Below are 16,721 nucleotides of genomic sequence, written 5' to 3'. Positions count from 1 at the left end.
AGAATCCAAGAACACACCCCGTAACCGCCCATTTTGATCATGTGTCGTGCATCAGGAATTCGTCATAAATTAGTATGTACAAGCATCATTAGATGGCTGGATACCGCCAGCGTCAGACAAGTTCCTTCGTCAGTTCCATAAGCGTATGTATCCCGAAAGCATGTCATATGCAACGCCGCAAGGCTACGTAGCCGGGTATGATACAGTAGCGCGGCCCAGAGGCTTTTCGTTGCCGAAAACCCAGCCACGCCAACGCTCCATTACTGTTTCGTGTTTTATTTTTTTTTTTTTTCGATGTGTTTGTCGTTCGGGTTTCGTTCATAGCTTAGCCCATGCCGACGTACTTGAACCAGTTGGGTCTGCAATCTTCCCTGTTGAGCCAGGCCTCGCCATCGGTGAAACGGCCGGTAACGCAGCCCTTGCACTTGGGGGAGTTGGGACAGTTGAAGAAGGGAATGTGCTGATAGCCAATATCGCGGAACCTAAAAAAGGGATGGTCAGCATAAGTGGTTTAGGCAAATTTTCTGTCGACACTCACCAATGAATCTTGCTAGAGTCCTCGAAGAGACCCAGGGCAATACTGTGGACAGGTGCGTCACCCCAACGCTCGTAGAAAAAGCCACCGGCACGGTCCAAGTGGTTGAAATAATCCTCGTACGCCTTGCTGCGCCAGAAGTTCATATCACCAATCTCAAAGTTGCTCCAGAAGTGGCATGTCGAATAACCATTGGCATCCTTTGTGTGGTCGGGACGGCGGGTCTTGTCCGTCAACCAATTCATGGCGCTGTTCTCGTGCACGTACTCGGGGTGCTCGGCCAAGAACTTTTCGGTTTCAGGCCACAGAGTGGTGATGGAGGCCGGGGCGTCGTACAGGTTGATGGTGAAGCCGTACGTCTTGTTGTTATCGTGCATGTAGCGGAAAACGTCATAGTCGACATCGCAAAAGAAGTGAACGTTGGGCTCGACGCGCCAGTAGTACTGCGTGTTGGCCAGGGCCGGGTGCTTGTAGAACATGCCGCTGTTCCACCGACACATTTGGTGGTACGAGATTTTGTCGGCATACTGAATCTTCTTTTCTTCGAGGATCTTGACCGACTCGTGGTACAGGTCCTGGTTAATCCATGATGGCATTTCCCAGTGCTCCTTGGGAATAAGTTCTGTAACCGTCACAGTGAAATCAGCCCGTCGCTCCACGTATCATGCCGTGTGGGTGGCTACACCGCCTTACGTACCGTATCTGACCTCGGCCTTCGTTACCGCGCGCGTTCTCTTCTTGAACTCTTCGGAAAAGGGCACGTCATTGAAAAAGGTCCACGGGTAGTTGAACTTGTGGTTCCATGTCCGCTCGAGGTCGCGCATCGCCTGCAGCATGCCTTCCAGCTCCTCGTTTCGCACCAGCGCCAGCAGAGTGGCATTGATTCTGGCCGAGTTCTTTGCGCCCGGCGCATAGTCTTCGGAAGCGCGTATGAGCTTCCCTTCGGGTTCTCCCGTAGCTGTGCGACGCGCAAGAGCAGGTTAGCATCGAACAGCAATGCGACTGCGGACAAAACAAAAGCGCCACATCCACTTACGGTCCAGGTTGGGATCCCGCTCAAAGGACAAGTATTTGTCTTTGGTCATGGCGGTTCCCGATGGCGACAGAAGCTGCCATATGAAGAAACACCAGACGAGCGCAGCCGCCAGGGCCAGGGCTCGTACTGGGCGAGCAATCGCCATTGTGATAGGAGGTTAGGAGACTGGAGAAGTCCAAGTGTCCAACCGGGATGGTTCGAGGTGTCACGGCCACGGGGTTGACTACTTCATCTATCAAACGGTGATATACCTAAGTTGATGGTGGGATCGCAGCGCGGGGCTCGGCGACGTGCCGACTCTTGTACTGCGATGGCCAAGCTCGGGGGTGGGTCGAGTGGTGATGACCTGAAAAAGGGGAAGACAGGAACAAGGCAGAATTCAGGAAGGTCAAAAAAGATGGAGATGCCAGCGCCGATGTTAGGTGGGTGGGTGTGTTTGCTTGTCAGGCGCAGATGGGCACAGACGGATACAGCTGCAGGCAGGAAAGGCGGAAAAGGGGACCACTAAAAGTTACAGCGGGCGGGCAGCGAGGTCCCACGCTGGTGGCTCCCCACTGCTGCCCGCCCGCCGCCACTATCAGCGTAGTTCCTATCGGTGCGTCCAGACGACCGGGATTCGCGTGTCTGAGGCTGATAGCGCTGCCCCTGTCGCATTGGACGGACGGGTGCGTGTTTGCCTTGGCACCACTTCAAAGGCTCAAACAATTGTTTTGGTTCGAATAGGGGTTCATTGAAGCTCTTGACCACGGCTACACTTTGACTTGATGCCACCCGATTGGCGACGTGGTCGAGTTGGGTGTGGCTTGTTGCTAGGAATGGAAGTGGTCTTGCCTGCCTGGGCTTATCGTCGTGGTGACCGGCAGGCTATCAGGTGAAAACGAAGGGATGTGGCTGGTCCGTGCGCCTGCCTGTTGTTGTTCGGTGCTGCCCGCTGGAACATGGCCGCCGCAGTGCATCAGGTGCGTCGGGTGCCCGTGAGGTCTTGTCCCTGTGGTTGAGAACCTCACCTAACTTTTTGCAATTCCATTTCTTCCCTTCAACGAAAGCTTCTTCCTCTCAGCTGCTTCACAAAAAAGATGGTCCTGCTTGAGACGTCGAATGTTCTCATTGAGTGAATTGACATTTGATTGGACTTACCTTTATAATAGGAACTAGTGCATTACCACCTGTTCCCAACTTCACGCACTGCTAATTCCCCAGCAAGAGCAGCTCGGTAAACCCAACCTGGACGTCAAGCGATGCTAGTGGATCAAGTCGCGTCTAACACTGCTTGCGACGAAACACCAGTTTGAGCCGGGCAGTAGACTTTCACTTCTCGTGTTTACTCACTCCATTCTCAGGATGCTCAGTCACTGCAAGGCGGTAGCATGTCATACCTTTCAGAGCTCGCGGCGTTGACCGACGAGCTTATTGATGCCGTTGCCGCCGTCCCAAAGGTCTGTTATTTTCAATCCCCCTTTTCCGGCCATGGCCTGCCTTGACTGACATTGCCATTAGACCCAAAAACGAAAACTCCAGTCTCTGAGGGAATCAACAGTACAAAGTCTGCTGAACCAGAACTTTCTTAGGACGAACCAGTTCGAGGTGCAGAACCGCCTGGCTGGGCTTGTGGAACGCTTCCGCATCATCAATCGAGAACCCCTTGGAGACGCGCTTGAGCAACGACTGGATGCACTCAAGCCGCACGTCAACGACTTCACCCCAGAAGTATTGCACTTCCTCCTGGAGCTGTCCGACAAGCCTGCGCAAAAGTCCAGGCTGAGCGATCTTGAGCGCCTGAAAGAACCAGAGAAGGATGCTGTACCCAAACTGACTTGGCGACAGATTGCCAAGGAAGATGGCTGGCATCAAGAGCGCGCTCTGTGGAAAATTCTTGACCATGCTCCGAGTTCAGACGAAGAAGACTATTACGAACGCGAGCATGTGGCTTCCGATGTTTCCATTGCATCTCCAAGCACAGCTTCCTCAGTTCCAGACGATGCCCCACGCACAGCACAGGACTTGGCCATCAAGCTACCAGGCGGTGAAGGGTTGCTGAGACGGATCCTAGACAGCCAGGACTGGAGAAATGCCACCCATGATCTTGATCCCGATGGGCGACAGAAGAAGACGCCCATCACAAGTCTCCAACTTCTCCGCGAAGTTGTATTTATGCTCCGCGGCCTGCCAACCTCTCTATTTGATTTAGCATGTAAGCCTGTTCCCGACTACGTGCTAGAGGGAGTTTCATGGCAGACGTACGATGCTCTGGTGAACACCTTTTCCGAATGTGGCCGAAAGCTCGCCCCGCTGCGCATTTACGCTAGCAAAAAGGAAAAAGAAGAACCACTTCTCCAGGTGTTCCAGGACTCACTTCAAAGGGCTCTTCAGGCATTCGACCAAGAGTTGACTGCTATTCAAGGGCGGTTTGTTGCCATTCACAAGGACGTGATTGTCAGCCTAGTGGCCATGTTGGCAGAACTAGGGCCGTCATTAGCCCCCTTATATGTCCTTTCCGGTATCGTACAGCAAGTCCATCGGGAACGCAATACCAAGGCATTTCGTTACCTTGAAGTGCTTTATGACGCAGTGGGAATGGCACAAATGGAAGGTAGCCTTGACACATATAAGCTTCTGGGGACCATCTTCCTTGATTGCTTTCAAGTGTACCTGAAACCTATCCGATTCTGGATGGAAGAAGGGGAACTACTCGCCGGAGATCGGACCTTTTTCATCGGCAAGTCATCTGCGAGGCCCCAGTTGCACCAAATATGGGAACAGCAGTTTCACCAACTCGTCAGCTCGGAAGGAGTCTTGAATGCCCCACGGTTCCTGAGTCCTGCGGTTGATCGAATAGTCCGGGCTGGAAAAAGCATTGTGGTCTTGAAACATCTCAAGCGATATTCCCCCGTAGCAGACCGGATGAAAGCAGAGGAACCACCCATGGAATTTGCTGCCGTCTGCTCAGATGGCACTAGCTTTGCACCATTTTCGGAGCTCTTTGGCAATGCCTTCAACAAGTGGATTCAAAGCAAATACCACTCAGCATCCATCACGTTGCTTGATATCCTGTTCGACTCATACGGGCTATCGCGGGCATTCGACGCTCTCCGATGTCTCTACTTGATGTCCGACGGCGCCACCTCGGATGCCTTTGCTTCGACCATCTTCAGACAACTGGATAACTTCAGTACGAGTTGGAACGACAAGTTCACACTGACCGAAATTGCTCAGGAGGCATTTTCACAGTGCGTGGCCGGGCATCGCTTGTCCGCCGATATCGAGCAACGGTATATCGCCGACAGCCCAGCCGCTTCCCGGGCCTCAGTCCGCAACACCCTCCCAGCTATCCGCCTCATTTACCACTTACCATGGCCTATCCAGATGATCATCAGTCCGGCCGAGGTCAAAGGGTATCAAACAATGTTTGTCTTCCTGCTACAAACTCGCAGAGCCATATACCTTCTCAAGCACCCGCTCTTGGGAACCACCACCACGCCAGCCCGCCACCAATCCACCTACTACCTTCTTCGAACCAAGCTCCTCTGGTTCTGCAACACCATGATGAGCTACCTCACCACGCTCGTCTTTGCGCCCAACATCAACAAAATGGACGAAGCCTTACAACATGCGCTGGACGTTGACGACGTCGGCGAGGTGCACTCCAAGTTTCTCGATCGGATCCTCAGCGAATCCTGCCAAGGGAAGCGACTTCGTCCCATCCGCGACTGCATCCTGGACATATACGACCTGGCCATCAAGCTGGAAGACAGCCACCAGGCGGAGATGGCCAGGCTGGAAGAGGAGCAGCAGGAGATTTCGAGGCTGTCGACATTCTCGGCTTCGCAGCAGCAGCAACAGCACAAGCGAAAGACTAGAGCGGGGAGGACGGCCTCGTTGTATAGCAAGACAGGTTTAGGGGTGGGAATTGATGGGGAGGATGACGGTGATGATGATGAAGGTGAAAACGCTGCTTGTGCTATAAGGGAGGAGAAGTGGAAGAGGAGTATTATGGAGGACGCCCGTGCAAGGGGAAACAATAAGTCGACTGCTGCGATCATGAAAGAGATGCACAGCGACTTTGAGCGACATCTTAGGTTTGTCGCGAGCGGACTGAGAGGTGTGGCGAGGGGGAGCAGGGAGGATGCGGCGGCGAAGTGGGACTTGCTGGCGGAGATGCTTGAGGGGGGGATCAAAGAGGCGAGACATGTTTTCTGAATAGGAAAACAAGTACCCGGGGGTTCTTTATGGAGCTGGAATGTCATCAGTAGTTGTATGGAGTTGTTAATGCTATATAGAGCAGTGCTGCGTATCTTCGGCATTGTATCATGTTCATAAGCATCGCATCAGATCCTGCTGACATTCATAGCAAGTCCGTTCATTGAGTTATCCAAGATAGTAAACCTCGTCATCACTCAAACCCTCTGCCTCCCCTCAGAAAGCTATTAGGCCCATTGCAACAAGCGATTAACGCAAGCAAGAACCGCCAAATGGCCTTTCCAATCCAGCCAGCAAGAAGAACAGCAGCATGATGGACTACGGGGGTGATATGATTCTATCTTGCCATGGACTGGAGCATCGCGCGAGGTCGTTTGACACCATCACCCTCAACACAAGCCAGCATCACTCATGACTCCAAACCCAGTAATAAGATGCATACCATGGCACAACGGTTTCCATTCAACTCAACCACTCCCTCAAATAGCTCAAGAGCACCCATCCAAGCTGCCCGACTCTTTCACAGCAACGGCGAGAACTTCCATTCGCTTCAACTCATATCTGCTACATCTACAGTCCATACGCATATGCACACCATGCATAGCTACCCCTCTTTACCTTTACCTTTACCTTTACCTTGCTCTGCCTACCGTAGAAACTCGCCAAATTGGCAAACTTCTATACTAACCCTCTTCGAGCGCCCGGCAGTAAGCACAGGCAGCTGCATACTTCTGTACCTATATGATGTCCGCTAAGGTAGAGAAAGCTCTTGCATTTTGTAGCACAGGCTCGGACTTGGGCGCTGCAGATCTACCTGTACTATGTCCCTAACCCCCTCTTTTTCCAGTCTGGCAAGTTTCTTCGGTCTATTGGCAACATGCCATACAGGGCCCTGCAAATCCCGACGGTATCACGCCGTCCGCTGCACCCATATAGGTTGGATGTACACTACATAGGTAGATAGGTATGCCTGTGCCACTCACCAGCAGCGAATAGACGGAAGAAGTTCTATGCGTTCCATGCAATAGAAGGCAATGAATTCATCAAAGGATTTCGGGCAGCATTCAAGCTTTCTGGTCTACCTAGGTAGGTACCTAAGTAGGAACCGTACTTAGGTACTTATTCTCGCATTGCATCCATCCATCCATCCATGTAGCATCTTTCATCATCCGACCTTGTGAGTGAGTCCATTCGCAATGCCTCTTACGTTCCACCATCATTATCATCCTTTATGACCCCAACCCCCCGGAAAGAAGAACCTTCCGTGCTGCTTCTAGAAGGTCAGCCGCTGTCGGGTTGCGGCGTAGATATGCATGTCAGATTGTCAGATTGTCGGGGCGTTACACTGTAACATTGCGTGCGAGGATGACGGAAGCACGGCAGAAACAGACTGAATGGAAAAACTAAGGGGATAGGTAATAACGGAATAATTTCCGTACTTGCATCATGTACAAGGTGCAGCGATGATGCCTCCCTCCCATATTGGGGTACCGACCGGTATGGGGAGGGCGGGTGGGTCACGGGGAGGGAAGAAGGGAAGTGGAAGGGAACTGAAATGGAAGAAAAAAGCAATGGAAAAAGGAAGGAAGGAAGGAAGAAAGAAAGGAAGGCTCGGAAATGTGGGGGTTGGCGTGCAATGCGATACTTCAGTTTCGGTCCCGGGTCGGCTTTAGGTCCGCAATGTGGAAGTGGAAAGTGATTTGAAGTGTGATGGCGGTTGTGATGTTGGCTTTCTGGTCTGCATGTTGTATATCTGACTACAGGTACATTCCAGTGTTTAACGTTGATCATGAATGCCATGGGTTTACAGGGATGAACACATGCCTGCCTTCTGATTTTAGAACAGGAAGAGATGATTCACGAGGAAAGTCCGGATGATTCAAGCTGACAACCTACCTCTACCTACCTACCTACCTACCTAGTCAAGCACTTTCTCAAACTCCGTGCCTTGCCACTCGCTGCCACTGCACGGCATACAAATAAGGCCGTATCAAGGAACTGACTACTTAGCCATCATTCAAGTGGTTGCTGCTGATGCCACCGAAAGGTACTTATATCCATCCATCTCGACTACAAAGTACCTCTAAATCTGGGACTTGACCAAGTCGCTTTGGCACTACAGCTATGCTTATCATTTTCAGCAATGTTCAATACTTATTCGAGTCGTCACTCAACGGCCAATAACAAACGGTACAGCTCGACCAAGCAATAAGAGACACAATATTAATATTTGATATGGCCGTGCTCGAAATGCTACCTCATCTGTCCAGTCTGCAAAGGGAAAGATTGGAGCCAAGATGTAAGCAGAGAGAGCCGCGCATGAAATGAATTTTAAACAGAGGAAGGAACCAAGAAAGAACGACGGGGATGTCGAGGTACGGTTACAGGCATTTTTGCGACTGAGTAGTAGTGGAAGTTGGAAAGTGCAAGCTGGAGTTGGTGTACCTACCCTATACAGTAGACGTAGTCAATGTAGCAGGTACAATAGGTGGAAGTTGTGTTTTGTTCTTTCCGTTCCTTCTTTCCTTCTTTCAGATTTCCAAGACCCTCGGGCTTCTATCGCACGATCCCGTCTGCTCTGCATATCATATCATCGATGATACTTGTCGTATCGTGCCGTAACACGGTACCAAAGGTGAGACACTTCAGCCGTATAAGCAGAGGTGGATGTACGTACATTACTTCTAGTGGCTGCCTGTACGAAGACGGGAAGTACCAGAGTACATGCAGATTGGAGGGCCTTGCGAAAATTTGAATGGGAGAAACACAAATGCCTGTCAAATGTGCAGTCCCTATCCTATGGCCGTGGTTTACCTGCCTAGAGGTATGTACATCGCCTCTAGAATGTCTAGCTACCTAGGTATGTACAACAGCTGCCGTAAAACCTTCAACGGCATATCAACTATCACGGTACATATGTGTTCCAATCTCCTTTAACTTTTCCGAATTGAGAGCGAACCGCTCGTTATAATGGCGTGGAAGTTTTCTGGAAACAGCCAAAGTGTGTTACATGCAAAATGTGCGAATTGCATTGCATGTGCATACATAATGTGATGACTTGGAGGTTACATGGCATGGAAGGATATCGCATGATATTCTAGAAGCAGCCAAGAAGCGAAAGCATGGAAGCCAAGAGGGTTGACGACCTTCGTTACTACCGAAACAACGCAGTGCGCAATGGAAACCTAATTGGGAATAAAATCCAGGGTAGGAAATGATGAGCAATGAACTTCATTCGGTCTGTATGCTACCTACCTTGTGTCTGCTGCATTTGGATACAAAGGGCCATCAAACGGATCGTCGGCTCGACAAGTGGCCGCACCCAGGTAAAAACAGGTTTATTGGAGGATAGATGGACAAGCAGATTGGAAAGATGAGGTAATGAGGCAGACGGGCCATCAATTTGTGATCGGCTGTGTAACTGTTGATAGAGCCAGGGAGACCAATTCAGTGTCTCGCAGTTGCGAGAGAAAACCTCTCTCTCAGCCTCTACCTCACCCCATTGACTCTATCCAAGCTCCTGATTCCTGGTACACTCATCGGAGTGAGGGAGTCGTATCACCTTCTGCTCCAAACTCAAATGCCGGGTTATTTTACTGAGCCACCCTAAGGACAGAAACGCCGAAACCAAATTTGCGCATGCATGTGATAATATGAAAACATGTTGATGATGGTCAACAGGAGAAGAGAAACCGAAGATGCATCTAGCCGCCAAATACACCCAAACACAGCTGTCTTCAACAACATGCTTGATGGAAGATGATTGTACATGTTGTGAGAAGTCATAAAGGGAAAAGTCAAGATCGAGATATCCGAAGAATGGTGACCCCGAGAAGGTCCAAGTCAAATCGATAAGAAAACAAGCACAATCGAACAGGTGGAAAGTAGATCGACTGAAACGCCGTTACTGCTTCAATTCCACTCACGCAGCCACCCATGCATATAAGCCGTGCTGCATAACCTTCTTCATTGTACACATAACTCATAATAAGAAAAAGTAGCACGCGTATTCTCGTTGCATAATCCAGAATACTCTGCATATCCATCATCATGGAGGAACCCTTCAAGCCCGGCGCCTCCCTTGTTCAGTTTGTCATACTTCTTGGCGCATGGGTCGTTTGTAGTCCTGCATAGATGCAGTCCATCTCTCTTGGAAACCTCGTCTCAAGCATTTCACCCATTTGCCAGCTGAGCACACCTTCTGAAACTGTAGCCGCAGCCCGTTTCTCGTCTTTTGCATCACAAACGGTGCCATCCTCTCCATTGTGATAGGTCCTGTCAAGGCTGTCGTCTGGATTTGCAACGTAAACTCGGGTTCCCACAAACTCAAACTCATACTCTGACATATTCCCCCTTCCTCTTCCAGCAAGGGGTACGGCAAGAGCATCGTCCAGACCCTCAGTTTTCTCCCTGATGGCTACCAGCCTGTCCAGTCGATGATCCAACATCGTCTTGTGCGCCCTTGCATCTTCCCATACCATACCCAGGACCTCCAAGACACTTCGTGCAATGGCAAGACTGTCAATCAGTTCTGGAAGATGTTGTATGCGGCCCTCCGCCGAAAGCACATCCAATGCCTCAAGAACGGCGAAGCTGGTAAAGGGTGGTGGCATACTGGTACCATCTGGGCTAGCGTTTCCAGAAGCTTTGATATCATTTGCTACTGTACACACGATGTCCAGTAACTGATGGGCATTGGTGCGGGCTATGCGTGCATGTTCGAGTCTCTGCAGCGACGAAGTCGAGAAACATGAGTGAATGTGTCGATGCGCTTTAACCATCGTGAGATGGTAAACAAGATGCATCAGGATAAAGGATCCCTTATTTTCCCTTTGCACCTTGTCGAGAGCGGCGGCAGAGAAAAGAAAGCCAGGAGAGAGTGAACTTCTCCAGCATTCGAGCCGGGATAGTAAGCGTTGATGGAACCCGGCCATAACATCCACTTCGCCTTCTGATAGGTGACTACCGGAATGCGCAACTCGGTATATCAAGGCCATGACCTGTCCCCAAAGGGCCACCACCTGAATCAGATAGCCCATCATCCCTGCTTTCGTCCCCTTGTCGACTGCCTGCATATCCCGGTGCTTCTGATCTGGCTCAGGAAGGCCAGAAGAGTTGATATTCTCGAATGTCGAGACCGGCACAGAGACGTCTTCTTGTTCTTCGAACGAGCGGATATCCATTGGAAGTCGGAGGAAGATATCGGCTGTGTTGATAACTGCCATCCGGGTTGGAAACAGGCCATTTAGTCTCTCTAACAAGAAACATGACCAGAACGTCCTTCTTCTGCATTCAGAAAACCCAGCCCTGGTCAATCCATATGGGAATGTTTTGCGTCCTACGTCCGGAGACTGATCCAACTCTAGATTTAACTGCAAATAGGCCGCTGCCGACATAGCGCTGCTAGACATTTCATTGGCATCGATAGGCTTCGAAATAGCCATATAGTAGAGGGAAAGGAGGATTCTCGCCTGGACAAGCTGTATTGACATCGCTGCGTGCTCTGTAGCGTAACGGGCTACCTGAGCGTAGTGGTTGGTTTTCTCCGTCTTATGGTCGAGCCCACTGGACCCAGCAATCGATAGGAGGGAACCGAGAGCAAGGATGCTATAGACGAGCATCAGATCTTCTGGGGACTTGTTTTTATGGTGAGCGATGTTCTGTACCCAGATTTTGAATGCCTTTTCGGGGAGGAATCGGAAGGTCGTGGCATCGATGCACACAAAAAATGAGGTTATGGTGCTGATCACGGACTCAGGATCGGAGACATACGGGTCTGTTTGCCATGCACGGCACACTGTGTCCTCGTGGACCCGAGGAAGTTCAGGCTGACGGTGCCAGGACATGTTGGACCGGATCATGTGGTCCGCTGCCGGTGCCATAAGCGGTCGGTGCTCCCCTGCGGGGGCGTAGTTGTCGTAGCCCACCCGTAGCCGTTTCGACGGCACGGATGAGGCCATCTCGGGGCTTGCTGGGCGAAAAGTGGTGCGTGGTGAAACAGATCCACTCGAGTGCACGCTCGTCCTCGCGTGCTCGTGCGGTGGTGGCCGAATTATGCTGGGCAACCGGCGTGCATCGTCGACTTCGGCGGGCGGAGTCGAGGGTGAAGTATTGTGTCCACCCCGCGGCCTGTAACACATAGGTTGGATATTAGATGTTGATCTGCTATCACACAGAACGCCAGCGGTTTACTGGGCGAAAGGGGCTGATAATACTTACGCATTCTTGAACCTGCAAGTACGCCCAAACTTCTCACATTGCGCGCATCGAGGGTAATCTGGATCACACTTGATCTTCTTCTCCCGGCAAGTGATGCAGGCGATTGCTAGCCTCTTTCTTGGCTTCCCAGCTTTTGTCACTCCCCAGTGGGCATTGACTTTCTCGCCATCAATGACATCTTTGCAACGGGTTCCATCGTCATATATGAAATACGTTTCGCCATCGACCTTTTCCTCCCTGACAAATCTGGGCAAAAAGTGCGTTCCTGTCCAAATTTTCGGGCCCAATCCATCCTTGCCCACGATGACCTCGGAGGCACCAGTGCTAACTGGTGTTGGTGGTTGCGTAGCCGGTCGCTCGCTACGTAAGCCCAAGTCTCCCTCACGGCCCGGGATGCCGTTCGAAAGCTGACTATGGGGTCGCTCAGTGGGCGATGATCTATACGGTGCGTACTCCCGGTTTCCCAGCGCGTATTCTTGGCCAGTTTCGTGACGCAGCGACCATTTGTTCCCAGCGCTGAAACCGGACTGAGAATAAGGCCGTTGGAGCTCTGACTCCCTGACCATGGGTGAAAGGGGGCCTGGGAGCGCCCGTGACGGTGGCGGAAAGTGGGGCCGTTCATCAAGTCTGGGATCCGGTGTACTGCGAGGCTGCGAAGTCAATGATGGAGGGGGAATATAAGGGGACGAAGATGCCGAGTAAGGTCTATCCCAACTGCCAGCTGGTCCTCGGGGATGATCAAGCGCTGACGACGATGTTGTGTACAATGCTGGACGGTCCGAGAAAGTCGGCGAACGCAATGGGCGAAATTGCGACGTGGATGGGCCAAATAGGCTACTCAATGAAGGCAACTGCTGCCGCCCAACGTTCTGGTTGGTGCTGACGTCTCTCGAGGCTTGTGCTTCGTCGGGACTGTTCGTGGAGGGCATATCGCCTGTCCTGGATATGTGGTCATAATAGGACATGGGCGGTGAAAGTGGAACAACAGAGTTCCGTGGTCGTTTTTGGAGTATCTTGAAGTTGAATGAGGATATGTCTGAATTTGACAGCTCGGGTGGAGTGGTGGGAATAGATAGCCGGTAACGAGTGTCGGGGCAAGAGGTAATCCCCATTGAGAATGATGTTGGTTCAGCTTTGATAGATCGGTGTCCTTGTTGTCATATCACACCTCAAGAAGCAGGCGGTTAGGGGCAGCCGGGGAACTAGCGAGTCCTGATTCCTAGTGTATAGCAAGCCCAACGGTCTGCCGAAGCACACAAAGAGTCGAAGAAGGCGGCTGGTAGCTAGATGTTGGCCGTGGAAAGATGCATAGGCGGCACAGTTCACTCACAAAGCCCTTGTATATGAGCACATGGAGAGAGCTACTTAGTCGAGCGCTTAACTGGATGAGCATAAAGGGAGCGCGTTGGACCGTGGGTAACGATGTATGTAGTGATGATGATGATGATGATGATGATGATGATGATCAAAACTTGCGAAAGATTGGATCGAGGCGCCGACAGGGACAAGATTCTCGGGAGAGATGTTGTTGGAGCTGATGTTCAGACCGACAGAGAGAGGGAAGGATAGAGATCGAGGTGGGAAGCCGAATGGGAAGCCAGGCAGAGCGCTTGTGGCTGAGAAGGCTGTAAGTGGAAAAGGTTCGGATCTTGTATGGGGGTCCCGTGCATCTCCCGGCAAGAGCCTAGACGTCTGGTCGGCCCCAATCTGGTGAAGCAAGCCGCCGCGGGATCCACAGACAAGGCAGGCTAAGAAGAGGACCACAAGACAGGGCTAAAACTGCTAGTGCTTTGTAGGGTCCACGAAGGGGGGGGGGGTATGCTGGGGTAGTGGAACCAGTGTCCAGGAAACCAAGTAACGGGAAGGGATACCGACGGGGGCCGCAGTGAGTGGTCTGCTGCCTCGCTGCAAGACCTATCTGGCCCGGGGATTTATTGGCGTGTTCTACTGTGCTTAAACGTCCACACGTGCCTCTGGCTTGTACCGGTTTTCGTGGCCTCTCTTGTCCTGTATGCCAACGTGGAAGCTTATTCGACGGAGAACGATTACTTGAAGCTCGTGTCCGATGGGTTCCGGCACAGCAGCGGCGTGGCGTCTTGTCCCTCTTTGCGTGCAGAAAATATGCGGAAGATGGGAGCATATAGCGGACACGTAAACCAGTCAGTGTACAATTGGTATTCGGTATTAATCTGTAGTCTCGAGTAGCTCGATAAGGAGCTAGCAAGGGGAAATGAGCGAGTCCGTGGAATGGTCTGATATGACCAGAAATCAAGGCTTGGAGCTTTGTCAAACCAAGGGAACAAGGAAGAGAAACCAGCAAGTTCCCGGCATCGACTTTGGCGACCCTGCCTTTGCAATCCATCTGCCTATTCCTCATCGAACTGCTAGCCGCATGGGATTATGCCGCAGTCTGTAAAGAGGAGGGGCGTGGGGCAAGCATGTAAGGGGGCGTCGGGGCAGACAACGGGACTTGCACGGACTGAAGTTCTCGGCAGTGGGTACGAAGAGTCCGCGCACGGCGGAGGGAGATGTGATGCCATGATGGGCTACCACGAGGCAAAAGAGGGTTCGGGAAGATAAGGGGCTATTGGGTGTAGTGTAGTGGTTGAGGTTCGTTAACGGGTGGTGGGAGGCTTTGGCTTGGGTGATCCGGGATGACAAGGGACGGGAATTGGGACCGGGGCCTGCCAATCCAAAATCCAAACAGGGGACGCAGCCAGGATCAGGGGCACGCTACTGTGTAAGATGCACGTCCAATGCCCAGCCGCTAAGGATAATGGAAGGCCGTAAGAAGACTTTTTTTTTTTTTTTTTTTTTTTTTTTTTTTTTTTTTTTTTTTTATGCTTCTGTGAGGTGACGCAGGATTGGAACTTGAACTAAAGCCGGGAATGGGCCGAGAGCCGGATGGAGCCACTGGCAAATACCGTACCGTGACACTAATCGCGGGAAGACCGATTCATCTCTTCAAGATGATCTATCTTGTCTCGAGTCTGTAGAAGGTGGCCCGCGTGGGTGATGAACCTCGAGATTGTGTGGGTGAGCGGCAGCAACGGGCCTTGCAACGACCCTGATGATTTCTGTATCGATACCTGCCTGGCCCATCTGCACTCGTACGGCGTAGCAGTGTGTGCGGTACACTACCAATTTAGTAGGTACCTCTACCATCCACCTTCTGTGCTGGCCGGGGATGATACCCTGGACCAGAAGAACAAGATACCGGGAAGGGCAGGTAGGGTAGGAAAACAAAAAGCGCCTGCAGCTGGAGCCAAATAGCGAGTGATCATGGCAATCGCCGCCTGTCTGCCCCGGTCCTCGTCGCATCAGCCTGCCACCCTGCAGTAGGTGGAGTGGCTCCCATACGCAGCTCCAACAGGACGGCACTTGCAGCCATTGTGTGCTTTGAGATGTGGTGGTTACGCAGTCGAGGTGACCGTCCGCGTAGGAAGAGCACTGAAATCTCGGCATCGTGGTTCCGCACTGTTTCGGGACGAGTAGGATGGTGTTCGTTATGCCTTGCCACGAGAACCTCAAGAAGCATGAAAGATTACCGTCCTACTGCCTCAAACACGCCACGCAGCGGCAGCGTGGCTCGGCGAACAGTGATTCAATGGACGGATAGGACAGGCAGGGCGCAAGGGAGAGGAAGGGACATGGTATGGATGGATCATGTCTGGGGAATCGGGAGACGGGGGGCATACCTTTGGCTCGCTTGGCTTCCTCGAGAGACTGCGGGACACCGATGAAGGAACATGCGAGGAACATGAAGGGGGCATTGACCTCTAGCGTAGGGGTGAAGCCGCTTCTACCGATGAAGAAGGGCACCGTTGGTGGTTACGGCCAAGTATCCCTAAGCATTCCCGTCCGGTACTTGCAAAGTAGTCAGTCCCACCCACCACAAGCGGCGATGCTGCCTACAACTTTGCTCGTAGCAGTGTACATCAGGCCGGCAGCAACATCGATTGGCAGCCTGTGGTTTGTTTCTCTGATGAGCTTGATCCGTGCCGCCGCATCCTCCTGCTGGAGCTGCGGAACAGTGTAGGTACCGGACTCGCAACTGTCCCCACGCAAAGCAGAGCGGAGCCGAAACGGGATGTGGTTTCCTGAACGAGCTGACACTATCCCGACCGGCGATTATAGTGCCAATGGGGTCAATGTGAATGGATGCCCCGTCCAGGCAGGCGGATAGCTTTCGTGATGATGGATTCCGCCAAGCCCAAAGCTCGTCTGTCAGACCAGAGCATTGCGGTAAGCTGTAGGTAGTGTATTGTTTGTCTTGTCTCTGACTGGAATAGCCAGTGGCGGCTTTTCGTCCATCTTTGCCTGGTCGGCATGTCTCTGATGCCGTGCTGTCACTAGCGAGATGAGACAAGATCATGTCGCAACACACTCGACATCCGACGATTTTGTGTTGCTGGTCCAGTCAGGTCCAGCCGATGATGGATGATCGGCTCGCTGCCATCTTGTCCCGAAATACGATGATTATGACGCTGACCTGGCTGGCGATGCCGATAATGGTGCAGCAAGCACAGTGTTGAGGACGGCCGGTGTGGCAGCCCGCCGTCTGGAGGTGATCATTTTATGGAAGCCTGCGGCTGGGTCATTGCAACGAGAGGTTGGCTCGGTTGGAATCAATCCATCCATGAAAAGTTGTTTTTCAAAAAGTCAGCCGGGAGAAAAGAAAAGTGTCCCCGGCTGTTCCCCCGAAGAAGAGGGGAAGTGGAAGCTTTGGCGGGG

At 52.0% G+C, this 16,721-nt stretch overlaps 5 protein-coding genes across 5 annotated transcripts; 1 reads left to right on the top strand and 4 right to left on the bottom strand.

Annotated features, from left to right (window-relative positions):
• Positions 1 to 17: 17 nt before the first annotated feature.
• Positions 18 to 1,895, bottom strand: B0T23DRAFT_25043 (putative alpha-1, 2-mannosyltransferase). The gene is made up of 4 exons (XM_062834174.1): positions 1,572 to 1,895; positions 1,233 to 1,493; positions 539 to 1,157; positions 18 to 482 (listed from the first exon to the last, which is right to left on the bottom strand). The coding sequence occupies exons 1-4, from the start codon at positions 1,714 to 1,716 to the stop codon at positions 326 to 328; spliced, it is 1,182 nt and encodes a 393-aa protein (XP_062697384.1). The 5' UTR covers positions 1,717 to 1,895; the 3' UTR covers positions 18 to 325.
• Positions 1,896 to 2,579: 684 nt separating this feature from the next.
• On the top strand, positions 2,580 to 5,959 carry B0T23DRAFT_350240 (Spc98 family-domain-containing protein). The gene is made up of 2 exons (XM_062836051.1): positions 2,580 to 3,007; positions 3,069 to 5,959. The coding sequence occupies exons 1-2, from the start codon at positions 2,939 to 2,941 to the stop codon at positions 5,766 to 5,768; spliced, it is 2,769 nt and encodes a 922-aa protein (XP_062697383.1). The 5' UTR covers positions 2,580 to 2,938; the 3' UTR covers positions 5,769 to 5,959.
• Positions 5,960 to 9,610: 3,651 nt separating this feature from the next.
• B0T23DRAFT_25034 (uncharacterized protein) lies at positions 9,611 to 13,195 on the bottom strand. The gene is made up of 3 exons (XM_062834173.1): positions 11,988 to 13,195; positions 11,541 to 11,897; positions 9,611 to 11,375 (listed from the first exon to the last, which is right to left on the bottom strand). The coding sequence occupies exons 1-3, from the start codon at positions 13,097 to 13,099 to the stop codon at positions 9,854 to 9,856; spliced, it is 2,991 nt and encodes a 996-aa protein (XP_062697382.1). The 5' UTR covers positions 13,100 to 13,195; the 3' UTR covers positions 9,611 to 9,853.
• A 310-nt stretch (positions 13,196 to 13,505) lies between these two features.
• Positions 13,506 to 14,695, bottom strand: B0T23DRAFT_25007 (uncharacterized protein). The gene has a single exon (XM_062834172.1). It carries the CDS (start codon positions 14,362 to 14,364, stop codon positions 13,672 to 13,674), a length of 693 nt encoding a protein of 230 aa, XP_062697381.1. The 5' UTR covers positions 14,365 to 14,695; the 3' UTR covers positions 13,506 to 13,671.
• Positions 14,696 to 15,267: 572 nt separating this feature from the next.
• B0T23DRAFT_401280 (uncharacterized protein) lies at positions 15,268 to 15,749 on the bottom strand (the record flags this gene model as incomplete). Its single annotated transcript, XM_062838565.1, has 2 exons — positions 15,268 to 15,513; positions 15,723 to 15,749. The coding sequence occupies 2 exons, from the start codon at positions 15,747 to 15,749 to the stop codon at positions 15,268 to 15,270; spliced, it is 273 nt and encodes a 90-aa protein (XP_062697380.1).
• Positions 15,750 to 16,721: the final 972 nt, after the last annotated feature.

Source organism: Neurospora hispaniola, assembly GCF_033458365.1.
Source record: "Neurospora hispaniola strain FGSC 10403 chromosome Unknown B0T23scaffold_1, whole genome shotgun sequence".
In the NCBI taxonomy this organism is placed as follows: domain Eukaryota; kingdom Fungi; phylum Ascomycota; class Sordariomycetes; order Sordariales; family Sordariaceae; genus Neurospora; species Neurospora hispaniola.
This window is presented reverse-complemented; position numbering and strand designations above follow the sequence as displayed.

Bases quoted from the DNA above. Each gene is read 5' to 3' on its own strand.
- B0T23DRAFT_25043 (XM_062834174.1), bottom strand. From the start codon at position 1,716: ATGGCGATTGCTCGCCCAGTACGAGCCCTGGCCCTGGCGGCTGCGCTC. The intron at 1,494-1,571 runs GTAAGTGGATGT...CGCGTCGCACAG, and splicing joins GCGGGATCCCAACCTGGACC to CTACGGGAGAACCCGAAGGG. The intron at 483-538 runs GTGAGTGTCGAC...TCCCTTTTTTAG, and splicing joins GACTCTAGCAAGATTCATTG to GTTCCGCGATATTGGCTATC.
- B0T23DRAFT_350240 (XM_062836051.1), top strand. From the start codon at position 2,939: ATGTCATACCTTTCAGAGCTCGCGGCGTTGACCGACGAGCTTATTGAT. The intron at 3,008-3,068 runs GTCTGTTATTTT...CATTGCCATTAG, and splicing joins CCGTTGCCGCCGTCCCAAAG to ACCCAAAAACGAAAACTCCA.
- B0T23DRAFT_25034 (XM_062834173.1), bottom strand. From the start codon at position 13,099: ATGGGGATTACCTCTTGCCCCGACACTCGTTACCGGCTATCTATTCCC. The intron at 11,898-11,987 runs GTAAGTATTATC...TATGTGTTACAG, and splicing joins ACTTGCAGGTTCAAGAATGC to GCCGCGGGGTGGACACAATA. The intron at 11,376-11,540 runs GTATGTCTCCGA...GCTCGTCTATAG, and splicing joins CGTGCATGGCAAACAGACCC to CATCCTTGCTCTCGGTTCCC.
- B0T23DRAFT_25007 (XM_062834172.1), bottom strand. From the start codon at position 14,364: ATGAGGAATAGGCAGATGGATTGCAAAGGCAGGGTCGCCAAAGTCGAT.